The sequence below is a fragment of the Arvicola amphibius genome, chromosome 7 (assembly GCF_903992535.2).
Source record: "Arvicola amphibius chromosome 7, mArvAmp1.2, whole genome shotgun sequence".
Classification (NCBI taxonomy): domain Eukaryota; kingdom Metazoa; phylum Chordata; class Mammalia; order Rodentia; family Cricetidae; genus Arvicola; species Arvicola amphibius.
The window spans coordinates 75,661,225-75,674,455 of NC_052053.1; the positions used below are offsets into that span (position 1 = coordinate 75,661,225).

General features: G+C 42.4%; 1 protein-coding gene across 1 annotated transcript in view; it reads left to right on the forward strand.

Moving 5' to 3' along the window:
* The first annotated feature begins 79 nt into the window (after positions 1-79).
* Atg2b (autophagy related 2B) overlaps positions 80-13,231 on the forward strand; it is a 77,991-nt gene continuing 64,839 nt past the window's right edge. The window contains exons 1-4 of the mRNA XM_038336113.1: positions 80-618; positions 8,779-8,941; positions 10,752-10,904; positions 11,402-11,504. Of these exons, the coding sequence (XP_038192041.1) occupies positions 457-618; positions 8,779-8,941; positions 10,752-10,904; positions 11,402-11,504 (581 nt within the window). The 5' untranslated portion in view covers positions 80-456. The remainder of the gene's footprint in view (positions 619-8,778; positions 8,942-10,751; positions 10,905-11,401; positions 11,505-13,231) is intronic.

Sequence of the window (13,231 nt, forward strand, 5' to 3'; positions counted from 1 at the left end):
GCTTTTTATTCCTGACTTCCCAGCCCCACAGTATACCGTCACTTCCGCTTGCGCCGGTTACTCGAGTGCGCGCCCGGAGTCTAGGTCTCAAGAACGCGCCAGGAGCGTCTCGGAGGCGGGAGCGCGCCTCGTAGATGACAACAAATTTATCGGCAGTGTCGGAGTCCGCTTTGCCGCCGCCGCCTGCCCTTTGGCTCTCGTGCATACTCTTTCCGGACCGACAAAACACTTGGGAAACCTCTGGCTTGGGGCGCCGGGTTCCGCTCAGAGACCTGTTCCCGCCGGGCCTAGTGCGAGCGACGCGACGCCGGCCATGGGGTCCCTCTGAGAGGCGGCGCAGAACTGTCATGCAGTGGTCACCGCGAACCTAGACCCCATAGCAGCCTGGGGACGCCGGCCGGACCCCGTCGCCGCAGCGCGCAGCCCCGGCCCTCCCAGCCGCCAGTCCTCACCAACATGCCTTGGCCATTTTCGGAGTCTATTAAGAAGAGGGCCTGTCGGTACCTCCTGCAGAGATACCTGGGCCACTTCTTACAGGAGAAGCTGAGCCTGGAGCAGCTGAGCCTGGACCTGTATCAGGGTACCGGGTCCCTCGCCCAGGTCCCCTTGGATAAATGGGTAAGCTGCCATCAGCCAATAGGGCTAGGGACTCGCTCTTCTTAGGGCAAAACCTGAGCGATTGTCATCCAGGGTCAGTGACGTTCAGTCCCTCCTTGGGAATTGTTTGGGTTCAGACGTGGCGGAGCTCAGGGAAGTGTGTAAAGTGTAGCAAGTTTGCGACCTTATATCACGTTGGCCGACTTAAACGATATAATGGAGGCACACACCATACGAACAATTGAGTCATTGCTTGGTGGTCTGTGAAGCAGGAAGGAGGTGACCAGCCCTGCTTCTTGGGCTGTGAGAGTCTGCGGGGGTTCAAGGCAAACAAACCCTATCTTATTGGATGACGTTTGGAAAGATTAAAGGTGAAGAGGAGGTTGGATGCTGGTTTGGTTTGCCTGATTGTCTTTGAACAGCATTGGGCATCTGGAAGAAAGTTAGGTGAAGGCCTCTTCTGCCCGTTTGCCTGCTTTGCTTGATTATATGTTTACGGAGGCCAGGTCGTTTTCCCAGCTTGTGAATGGTTGTGCGGCCCCAGGAGTGCTGTTTAGATTTGCCTTTTTGCTTCACGTGAGATAAATCGACAGGTCGTAAACGCAAATGTTGCAAACGCTCAGAAGCTGCAAGCTCAGCTGTTTTTGAAAGAGCCTGTTTGCTCCCAGAGGCTGTGAGTTGACTCACTGTTTTCTGTGCTTTGTGTGTATTTCAGTTAACCAAATACAGTTGTATTCGCATCGATGGGTTAAAATGCCTAGTATTTTACTTAAAGGCCTTGGGTTTGTAGTGGCTTCTCTTTGCCATCAAGAAGCTTAAATTGTGGAAACTCCTTTGCAGCTTGTGCTAATTATAATATCGAAACTAGGTGACTTAAATCAGGGAGAGTACTCAATGCTAGTTTAAAGAGCTCTGAGCAACGAAAAGATCTTGTCCTATATCAGAGTAGTCTCAGGCTGTCAGTCAGCTGAAAATGGAGTTCAGTAATCCTGAAAGGACAGAACATTCTCCATGCATGCCAGGTACTGTGTCAGGCTACTGTATAACTGCTATTCTTATCAGCAAATGGGAAACTTTTTTTTTTGAGACAGATTTATTATGTAGCCCTAGCTGCTATGCAGCCCAGAATTCATGACAGTGACCTCACCTTAGCCTCCCTGGTACCATTTTGAGTGGGCTACCTTTTTCTTTTCTGTGACCAACCATCTTCTTTTTTGTTTGTTTTTTGGGTTTTTTTTTGGTTTTTTTTTTTTGTTTTTCGAGACAGGGTTTCCCTGTAATTTCTAGAGCCTGTCCTGGATCTAGCTCTTGTAGACCAGGCTGGCCTCGAACTCAGAGATCCGCCTGCCTCTGCCTCCCGAGTGCTGGGATTAAAGGCGTGCGCCACCACCGCCCGGCCTGTAACCAACCATCTCATTCAGAGGCTTAAAGATGAGCAGGGGCTGAAGAGGGCGTTGGGTTCTGACATCCTCTGGATAGATTTTCTTTGTCTCTGTCATTGCTGAGAACTGAAGAGGAAGTCCTGAGGGAGGGCTGGTTGTTGATGAAATGTGCAACAGTGCTCTTTAAAGATGACACTAAACCTAGCAGGTGGACATTATAGTAACTGTTTTGTGAATGGCATTTAATACTTTGTCCTGTGTCACAGCTACAAGTGTTACAACAAGCATTCAACTGACTCCTAAACCCTTACTTTCTTGTCGATGCAGCCTTACAAAGTTCAGTTTTCAAATTCAGTTACTTTTTAAAAAAAATACTTGTTTTTCCTTTATGCACATTGGTGTTTTGCTGTGGGTGTTGGGTCCCCGGGAACTGGGATTATAGACAGTTGTGAGCTACCATGTGGGTGCTGGAATTGAACCAGGGTCCTCAGGAAGAACAGCTTGTGCTCTTGAACACCGAGCCATCTCTCCAGCTCCCCAAATTCAGTTACTTTGTATACTTCACTTTCATGACTTTCAGGACTGGAAACAAGATGTCTCCAGAGATCCATACATGCTAATGGAAGAATTATGTGAATGATGACATTACTAACATTTCAGTTTTTTAAACAGTGTGTGTGTGTGTGTCCATGTGCATGTGGGCACTTATGGAAGCCAGGAGACATCAGATTTCCTATAGCTGGATTACAGGTAGGCTGCGAGCTATTGTGGGTAGTTGGGAACTGAACTCAGATCCCCTGTAAGAACAGCAGTTGCTCTTAAATGCTGAGCCATCACTTCAGGCAGCGTTTCAGTTCATAAGTTGCAGTTATACAGAGGAATTGGTTGCACTTGGCAAAGATGTAACCAGTTATTCTTAATAATGAATCAGAAGGTGGTAGTGTGCTGTTGTGTGCAGCTGTGAAACTACAGCTAAACCCATTTCTTTCAATTTTTTTTGTCCAGAATGTTTTTTAGACAGGTTGGGACAGTCTTTCCGTATTTCAAGTCTTTTTATAAACCTGTATAGTTAATGGCTTTAAAGACTAGGCTTTTTATTTGTTACTTTTGGTTTTGTTCTTTTGAGATAGGATCTTGCTAGGTAGCCTAGCCCAGCGCTGAACTCAAAATCCTCCTCATTTTGCCTCTGGAGTTCTGGTGTCAATGTTTTCAATAGAAATGTTTTGTTTTTTAAAACTTATTTATTATGTATACAGTGTTCTGCTTGCACACCAGAAGATGATACCTCTTTATAGATAGTTGTGAGCCACAATATGGTTACTGGGAATTGAACTCAGAACCTCTGGAAGGGCAGCCAGTGCTCTTTACCTCTGCACCATCTCTAGCCCCCGCCCCCTCTATAGACAATTTTAAGCCCTTGCTCTATTGTATTTATTTTAAGTCAAGGACCAGTGGAAATCTTTCCAAGTAGTTTTAAAAGATAGTGCAAATATTATTTTAGAAGTATTATCCTTACTTGGATAGATTAAGTATGCTGTGTGGTTTTGGAAACTGTCTGCCAGGTGGCATATATTCCTCACTGTTGGGACTAATGAGTCCTGGCCTTCAGCTGGATGTTGGGACTAATGAGTCCTGGCCTTCAGCTGCCTTTCCTTCCTAGAACCTTCTAATTAAAGTTACTAGAAGCTGTGCCTAGCTTAGAGGATCAGAGTATGGGATTTTCACCTGTTGGCCATTGACTGCAGTGTATTTAAGCTTACATGGTGCTAATAAAGAGAGGGCTCTGGTATCAGTGTTTGAAGGTCTGTGTGTCGGTCTGTCTCTGCATGTGTATTCTCAACCTCCAGTCCCTTGCCCAAAGCTCACGAACTGGGGTCTAGCGCATAGAGCGCAGACTGGGGCCACGGTGAGCGGCACCTCACCACTTGATATCATGTGGGTGGTTAGCATAGTTAGAACTACTACTTTGCATAGGTGGAAGCTGCTATCTCTAAACCCGATTCATAAATACCTGACAGTAAGGAAACCAGGAAGCTAGAGGCTTCACTTTGGACATCATGGACTCATGAAGAGCTTGAAGTGGAGGGAGATAGAAAGTAAGGGTGTGGAACTGTGCCACAGTTGTAATGGGCTACCTTTCAGTTTTACGAGCTCTGGGTTCCTAGAAGTGGGTAGAAAAGGAAAGGAAGAGCTTCTGTCTGTGAGAGTGGACGTTGTGACTCACTCTTTCCAACTTCTAAAAACTAGAGATTTGTTTTAGTTATTTACATAATGAGGGAACTTTAAAACATTTTTTCCATTTAATTGGTGTACACACACATACACAACATGCCACAGCATGCCTGTGGGTATTAGAGAACATCTTGTAGGAATTGGTTCTCTCTCCCACTGTGTGTTCTGGGGCTTCAACTCAGGTTGCCATGGTTGGTGGCAGGTGCCTTACTCATTGAGTCATTGCTACTGTGTCTATTTTAATTTTTTAAATGGAGGCTCTTTATTTATAGGTTTAATATAGTTATGGAGTGTTTAACATGTGATACTACCAAGGGCTGGATGATGGGATAGTGAAGTAAACAGTGATCCTTCTCTCTCTCTCTCTCTCTCTCTCTCTCTCTCTCTCTCTCTCTCTCTCTCTCTCTCTCTCTCTCTCTCTTTCTCTCTCTCCATGGTTTTTCTGTTTAACAACCCTTGCTGCCCTGAAACTCACTTTGTAGATCAGGGTGGCCTCGAAATCTCAAATATCCGCTTGCTTCTTCCTTCTGAGTGCTGGGCTTAAAGGTGTGGTCCACTACGTCCAGCTTGATTCCTTTTGCCTGGCTGGATCTTTTTTGCCTGACTTGATCCTTTTCTCATGAGAACTCAGTATGTTTAGGAAGGTAGACAGCAATGAATTATTATTACCCTGGAGCCTTTTAATTTCACTTTAATAATTTTTTATTACTTTGGTACTTATATTTTATAGGTGTGTGTGTGTGTGTGTAATAAAAATTGACTTCGGTTCAAGAAGCACTAATTTGCAATTATTTGCCCAGTGCTACAGTAGAGACTAGATATAACCTTTTTTCTGACTGTATGCATGGACCTCACTGGTGAACATTGAAAACAGATGGCTTTAAAGAGAAGCGGTGCTTCAGAGCTGGTTCAGGTGGCCCCACTGTCAGCTCTAGTACCATTAGATCTCACAGGACTAGCAAAGAGAATGTTGTTGAAGTCAGTGTGACTGAGCAGCTTGAGAAGGTTCTCCTGCTGCTACAATAAACTTCGAATTTCACAGGAGTGGACTTCAGTTTCTTATCATTCAATGTACAGAGAAGTCTGTGTAAGTGTAAGCTATTTACTTACACTTAGAGAAAGTGTACTGTAGCTTAGTGGGCCCAGTGTAAATTCTTGATCTATTGACTCTAGTAAGAACTCCTGTTTTCTTTTGATATTATCCTTCAATATTGTAATAGCCTTCAAACCACTATATTTAGGATGTTAATGTGATGACAAAGTTGGGGTAGTAAATTTGGCTTATGTAAAGAGAGTCCTATTGAATCTAGTTTCTTAGATTGTTTGCTGATATTGACAGATTCTTAAAGTGCAAAGGCTATCACAGCTTTTGCACAATTGAAAATGCTTAGATGTCTTTTAATTGTTCATATAAATGACAGAACTCACATTCTTGCTAGAAAAATCCAGGGAAGAAAGATGTGAGGTATGAAGCATCATCCTTAGACCCAGCTTGCCCGAAGATGGAAATAGGACACCCAGGTTTTGAATTTAAATTATGGAAATACTTAATACAGAAACAAGCATTTTTGAGCTTATCTTTTCTATTTTATATGGAGGACTTCATTTTCGGGATCAGGTATTCAAAAACTTTTTAAATGACTTAAACCTATCAAAAGACTTGAAGTCATTTTTAATAGCAGGAAGACTCTTACTGGACAGCTATTAGAGGCAGTGGTTGCTGGTGAGATAGAAAAGGTTATTAGCTTGACGTAAAAGTAATTGTAGTTTTGGATTTTTTGCAATTTGCTTTTGACTCCAGCAGGGTGCCCAAGTGAGATTTTTTTTCTCTCTGAAGCTAGTTTTAGTGACTCAGGCCTTTTCCCTGTATAGACAGTTAATTTCCTGAACTATGATCTTATGTTTACTGAAACCAAGGTGAAGGGTAAATACAGAATATTAGTAATTTGTTAGGTTAAGCAGAAGACCAGTAGATTACTCCTTCCTGAGTCTGCTATTAGAGTAGACATACTGTTTCTCTATTCAATGCCTTCTGCTTGGGGCTCCTTTCTAATCAATGAATAATGTCAGTAAAGAAAGCTGTGTGGGACTAGTTTTATGTTGAGAACAAAGGTTTGACTGAGTGAATGCTTTTACACCAAGTCTTCATGGTGTGCGTGCCGGGCATCCAGTTTCCCTACAGGAAATATCAGGTCTCTACACTGCTGGAATACTATAGAAGGGAGAAATGTCATGATTCCACAAGATTTCTATGGAAATGACAATGACTTATCCAAAAGACAAGTGTTCCCGCAGCTCTGTAAAATGGGTTCTTCACAATATACTTTTTTATTTTTATTATTTTTCTTTTTTCTGTTTTATTTTTTACAGTTTGGTTCAATATTATATTTTTTGTGAAGTTATTAGTGGTCAGTCACCTGTACTTTTGTTTTATAGTATTATAGGCTTGCCATAGTACGGTGCTCTTTGTTCTGCACAGCGCACCAGGTCTCCATTGGGTTGTGATGTGGCTTGTGTGTGACAACCAGTGATGTCACATCAGTGGCTGGCACAGAAGATGCCCTGTAGCACTGCCCACAGCCAAACTTGCACCAAAAAATGTCATGGTCACTGTTTGGTGTCTGAGTTCTGTGTTCTGGCAAAGCCCTTACATCTGATGAGTGTGCTCACTAAACCCATGAGAAACACCCCAAAATGCAGTGCCTACCACTGGCATTGGTCAACGGAAAGGACTCAGTTCTCCAACAACAAACATCTGAATGCACCTTGTACAATCAGTGTTTTCAAAAGTTGAACATACTGGCTCTGGAGATTCCCTCACCTGCCTCTCCAGCCGACGACTACCTCTTCAAATCCAGCAGGTGCAGATGATGATGTAAGATGATGCTCTGTAAGAGTCCTTCAAATCCTGAAGCAGAGATTGTAAAAAGTACTTATTTTTGTATGCATGTGTATGCAGTTGGCTTGTGCATGTCACATTATACATGTAGCAGTCAGGACAAGTCGGCTCTCTTCCTACCAGATGGGTACATGTGGAGGTCGAGAGACAATCTGTGGGAGTGAGTTCTCTCCTTGTCCCAGGGATTAAACTCAAATTGTCAGACTTTACCTTCTGGCCCTTGCAGTTTGTTTTACACCAGCCTAATAGAAGAGAAGAAGGGGAGGAGAGGAGGAAGGGGGATTTGAGGGGCTGTATGACAGGCCGAGACTGCAAGGGTCCAGGGATTAGAGGATTGGCATTGATAACTGTTGGGAGCCGTCAGTGTGAGTGGTGTGCAGAGAATGTGTGCAGTGTGGAGAGTGGGTGGGGAAACAGGCAGAGAATGACATTTACGTGAGCATATTTTAAGTGGTAATGGATTGGAAAGATGGTGACATGTCACAAAAGCCGTGGGAAGTTAGACTTTGAAAAAGTAGGGCAGTCCTTGGGGCTAGGATGGGATGAGGATGTAAGAGTTGAGGGCTGGGGTCTGGGAAGCTCAGTTGTGAAGTGCCTGCCCTGAAGGCATGAGGACTGGAGTTTGGATGTGCAGCACCTTGTAGGAAGTCAGGTACTGTGACACTCCTGGGGAGCTAGCCTAGCCCAATCACCAAGTTCTAGATCCAGTGAGAGACCTTGTTTGGAAAGGTGGGGAGTGACTGAGGAGGATAGCAGGATACCCAACATTGACCTCTGACCTTACATGTGCACACACAGTGAGCACATGCATCTGTGTGTTCACCAGTGAACACAGCACAGATATTTCATACACGTATGTGCAAATACTCCTCCACTAAATAATAAACAACAAATACATGTAAATTTATTAGTTTAAAATTGTAATAAAAAATCCTTGCTACCTTTAATCCTAGCACTTTGGAGGCAGAGGCAGGCAGATCTCTGAATTTGAGGCCAGCCTGGTCTACGAGAGTTCTAGGATATCTGTTACATAGAGAACTCCTGTCTTAAAAGACTTAAAAAATTATCCTTGTGTATAAATCCTTGGAAAATCTTTAGGGTTCAGACAGACCTCCTGAGGCAAGCTTTAGTATTAGTCAGGAATCTCTAGAGGAACAGAACTGATAGAATGAATGTATATGCATACAGAAAGGGGGGGGGGTTATTAGAGTGGCTTACAGGCTGTGCTCTAGCCAGTTGAACAATGGCTGTCTACCAAAGGAAAGTCAGAGAATCCAGTAGTTGTTTAATTCACGAAGCTGGACAGTCTTCAGTGTACACTGGGATCCTGAAAACTTAGACTCTGTTGGTACTAGCAGTGAGAGTGAAGGAATGGCCTTTCTGTGTGCTGCCAGAAGGTGTGCTGTGGGGGTCAGAAGAGTGTTGGATCCCCTGGAACTGGGGCTACAGAGGGTTGTGAGCTACTCTGTGTGTCCCAGAAACCAACCCTGGTCCTCTGGAACAGCAGCCAGTTCTTAGCTGCTGAGCCTTTTTTCCAGTCCAGCTGTGGCTTTCTTAAATCTCCAGTGCTCAGCACATTTGTGGGCATATTCACATCGCTGAAAAAGTTGGCATTCTGTGTTTTTAAATCATGTGTGATTTCAAAATGAACTTGGTTTTTCTCTCTAGTGTCTTAATGAAATCCTGGAGTCAGCAGACGCACCTTTAGAAGTCACTGAAGGATTCATTCAGTCAATTTCCCTGTCAGTTCCATGGGGCTCCTTGCTGCAGGACAACTGTGCACTGGAAGTGAGAGGACTAGAGATGGTCTTCCGACCTAGACCTCGTGTAGGTAGGTGTGTTGCATGTGCCTGTTCTGTTTCTTCAATCTCGACCCTATGAAGGCTGAGAAGTCAACCCAATTGTAAAAAATTGAGCGTTGGATTTATGACTTTGAACTGGATTTGTGAGATGTTCATTTGATAAGAGGATTTAGTACTTTGAAAGATGTAAGTACACCTTTAGAATGTTCTCTCCTTATTCACACTCCAGAACACTAATGTATAGATAATATGTGATTATATCCAATTATCTGAAGTGACTTCTATTTTGAAGATTAAAAATTATTGTGTTTTCAAATGAGGAAGACTGTTCAATGATTCATGGAGAAATGTTGGAAGGGCATAAGATTAGACTTTTTTAAATTTAAGTTTTTGTTATTTTAAACTATGTCTCTGTAGGGAGTGGAATTGGGTATGTATGCGCAGGAGTGTATTTCCCTGAGGTCAGAAGCATCAGATCCCTTGGAACTAGAGTTACACGCAGTTGTAGCTGCCTGATGTGGGTGCTGGGAACCAAACTCAGGTCCTCTGAAGAGTAGTACAGGCTCTTTCTTCACTGCTGACATCTCCAGCCTCCAAGACTGAACTTGAAGGGACTTCTATTGGTGTAGTGTTGAAGAATGACAGTGAATGATTATAACACTAAATTTAAAACTCACCACATGAGCAGGGCGCTGGTGGTGGTGCACGCTGGGAGGCAGCGGCATGTGGATCTCTGTGAATTCAAGGCCAGCCTAATCTACAGAGTTAGTTCCAGTATAGCCAGGGCTACACAGTCAAACCCTGTTTTTTTGTTTTGAAAAACCAAAAAAACCAAACCAAAACAAACCAACTGCCAACAAAACTTTCACCACATCCATAATGATGACAGTTATGTAAGGTGGGTCTGGATAGGTATGTGCTTCTCAACTGTAGTGTAACTCAGAGAAATGGATAGACACGATCATCCAGGTAATGACATGTATGAATGTAACCAAGTGTTTCCTGGAAAACAAGTTTAAATGATAATTCATAGAGCTATAGTGATTATTTTGAAAGTAGAAATGCTGCTGGAGTTCCTGGTGATACCTCCCTATTCATCCTTGACAGTCATCTCTCTCCTATTGTGGTAAACTGTCTTAAATGCATAGCTCATAATTTTTCTATCTCTGTAGTTGGTTAGCAGACCTCAGCTCTCAGGCTAAATTAGTCTAATGTTTTCATTAAGTCAAATTTTACTGAAACATCCCCATGCTGTTTTTTTTACTCTCTGTAGCTGCTTTGGCACTCCAAGAGCTTTGCTCGACACAACACATTGCTCACAAAACCTAACTATCCACTGCCTGAGCCCTTTACAGAGGACATTTGTCAGCTCTTGCTCTGTAGTGTCCGGCATGGTGCCATGTACGAGTAAATATGCCTGCTAGAATTTTTTGAATGAATGTATGAATTAAAATTTGATAAAAATAAAACTTGAAATAAGAATATGTTGTAGGGTTGTTTGTTTGTTTGTTTTTTTTCGAGACAGGGTTTCTTTGTAGCTTTGGAGCCTGTCCTGGAACTAGCTCTTGTAAACCAGGCTGGCCTCAAACTCACAAAGATCTGCCTGCCCCTGCCTCCTGAGTGCTGGGATTAAAGGCGTGCACCACCACTGCCTGACTTTGCAAGGCTTTTTTATCCTTTATTTTTATTGTTGTTCTGTTATTGTAAGGTGGTTCTTAAATGTCTAGTATAATTTCTCAAGGTAACATCATAGCATTGAAAATCTACCATAAATATAATACTTTAAGAAATGCCATCAACATAACAGAAGTTATTTAGGTATACTTGTACTTTCTGCAGCGACTGGGTCTGAGCCTATGTACTGGTCAAGCTTCATGACCAGCAGTATGCAGCTGGCAAAGGAGTGTCTTAGCCAGAAACTGACAGATGAGCAAGGAGAAGCATCCCAGCCTTTCGAAGGACTGGAAAAGTTTGCGGAAACCATTGAAACAGGTTTGCATCATGTAGACCTTCACAGCCCAAGCTTTCTGTAGTGGTCTGGGGCCTGAGACCATTCCATCGCAGTGATTTTTAAAAGAATTACTGTTCTCACTTCAGTACTTCAGGATCCAGGCTGTTTTAAACATTCCAATCAGTTTCTCCTTGTTCTGGTTGTAGCCCATGGGAGGATCCAGCAGGCTACAAATCTACATTTTCCCAAGTTTCTGTTGTGATGTAGCTGGCGATATGCTTTGGGTACAGTGTGTTTTACAAAATTCAGTTTCTGGGCATTCAAAAGGAAAGAAATCTGCCTTTTTAATTTTCTTACCAGACTAGTAATTCTTTACTGAGTGGATGGGGAGGCAGCAGTGATGGGGAAGAAGCACTTGCCCAGCATGAAGGAGGCCTTGGCTTGGTCCCAAGCAGCCTAGAGGAGGGGGCGAGGTGGAGGTCGGGTTTTTATTTTGTGTACTCATGGTTTTTTATTGACGATTGCTCATTTGCTCTAGTGCTAAGAAGAGTGAAAGTTACTTTTCTAGACACTGTGTTAAGAATTGAACATGTGCCAGAAAATTCCAAAACTGGAGCTGCACTTGAGATCCGAGTAGAGAGGTAAGATTTTTTTTTTTTTTTTTTTTTTTTTTTTGGTCTGGAAACTGTTTCTGACATTACACTTTGGGACACTTTGAGAGACCAGAGGCAATACTAAAATTAATGTGTTGTACAATTTCAGAGTAAATACAGCTCTCTGAGTTATCTTCTCATCCCATTACAGAAACTGTAAGCATCATTTAGCATGTTATTATATCCAGTGTTATGTTGAGCTTGTCTAATACGCAATTTTCTTAGTTAACTTGAGTGCCACTATGTTGAGGTTCTTTTACAGAGTGTCTACTATTCCCATGTGCATAGTGTAATGTTTAAGTGCATTAATTTTTTTTTTTTTTTTTTTTTTTGGTTTTTCGAGACAGGGTTTCTCTGCAGCTTTTTTAGAGCCTGTCCTGGAACTAGCTCTTGTAGACCAGGCTGGCCTCGAACTCACAGAGATCCGCCTGCCTCTGCCTCCCGAGTGCTGGGATTAAAGGCGTGCGCCACCACCGCCCGGCTAAGTGCATTAATTCTTAATGTGAAAGACTTAACTTTATGGTGCTTGGCTTGGATACTTTAGTGAAAAAGGATGATGGTGGTGTTTCTTTTGAGGACTTTGTGAGGGTTATTTTAAGGTTAAATATCTAATGATGATTTACTTAAGTCAGACATGTTGCTTTTATTTTTTATGTATATTCTCTAGAGTTCTGACACAGTATTGATTTGAGGTAGTTACTGCTCAACCATGGCCATGTTATATGATCTCCCAACAGAAATGTCCTTTGAGGGGAGCTGGAGACATGGCTCAGTGGTTAAAAGCATTTCCTGCTCTTCAGAGGACCTGAGTTCAGTTCCCAGCACTCATGTAGAGCGGCTCACAATGACCTACAAGTTTAATTCAATGAGATCCAATGCCCTCTTCTGTTTTCCCTGGGTACCTGCATACACATGGCATATACTCCCACAGATACACATACCCATATATACATTTAAAAAATATACATTATGTGTGCATTATGTATATAATGCATTATGTATATATATGAAGACCCATTATGTGTGCATCTATTTGGGCCTTTTCCAAGGTTTGTACAGTTATTTTTGTGGTTGTAATCTTTAACAAAGATACACTTAAAATAAAATAGTTGTTACAGATCTTTGGAGGTAGGGTGCATTACCTTAGGCGGTCTATAATAAAACAATAACATCCAATTAGAGCGGTGTTATTTATCTCATTAAACTTGGAGGTTGCTAACACAAGAATTCAAAACAAAGTCATCGGAGACAAATGGGGTCTTGCTATGATTCTATGCTTGTAATCCTAGCACTTGGGAAGAGGAGGTAGGAGAGGGTTGGGAGTTAGAGATAGCCTGGCCTACATAGCATTACTCAGTTTTGTAAGGGAGATAAGGATTGTTCCCCTTGGGTTAACTTTAGGAAGTTACTATTTTTTTCCCCTGAACTTTAAGAGCCCTTAAAGTTATCATTCTCAGATTTTAGGTCTGTCTCTCTCTGAAAATTTTATTTTACTTTTTAAATATTTAGTGCAGTGATTCTGACATATGTTATAGACATGAAAATGTTTTATAAAAGTGAGTTTTATTATATTTTCATACACACATAATGTATTTTAACACACATGAGTTATTCTCTCCTGTCTGTTCCCACTCCGTCTAATCCCCCCTTTCCTTCTTAATTAAATAAAATTCTTTTGCTGGGTGGTGGTAGGGTATACCTTTAATCTCAACACA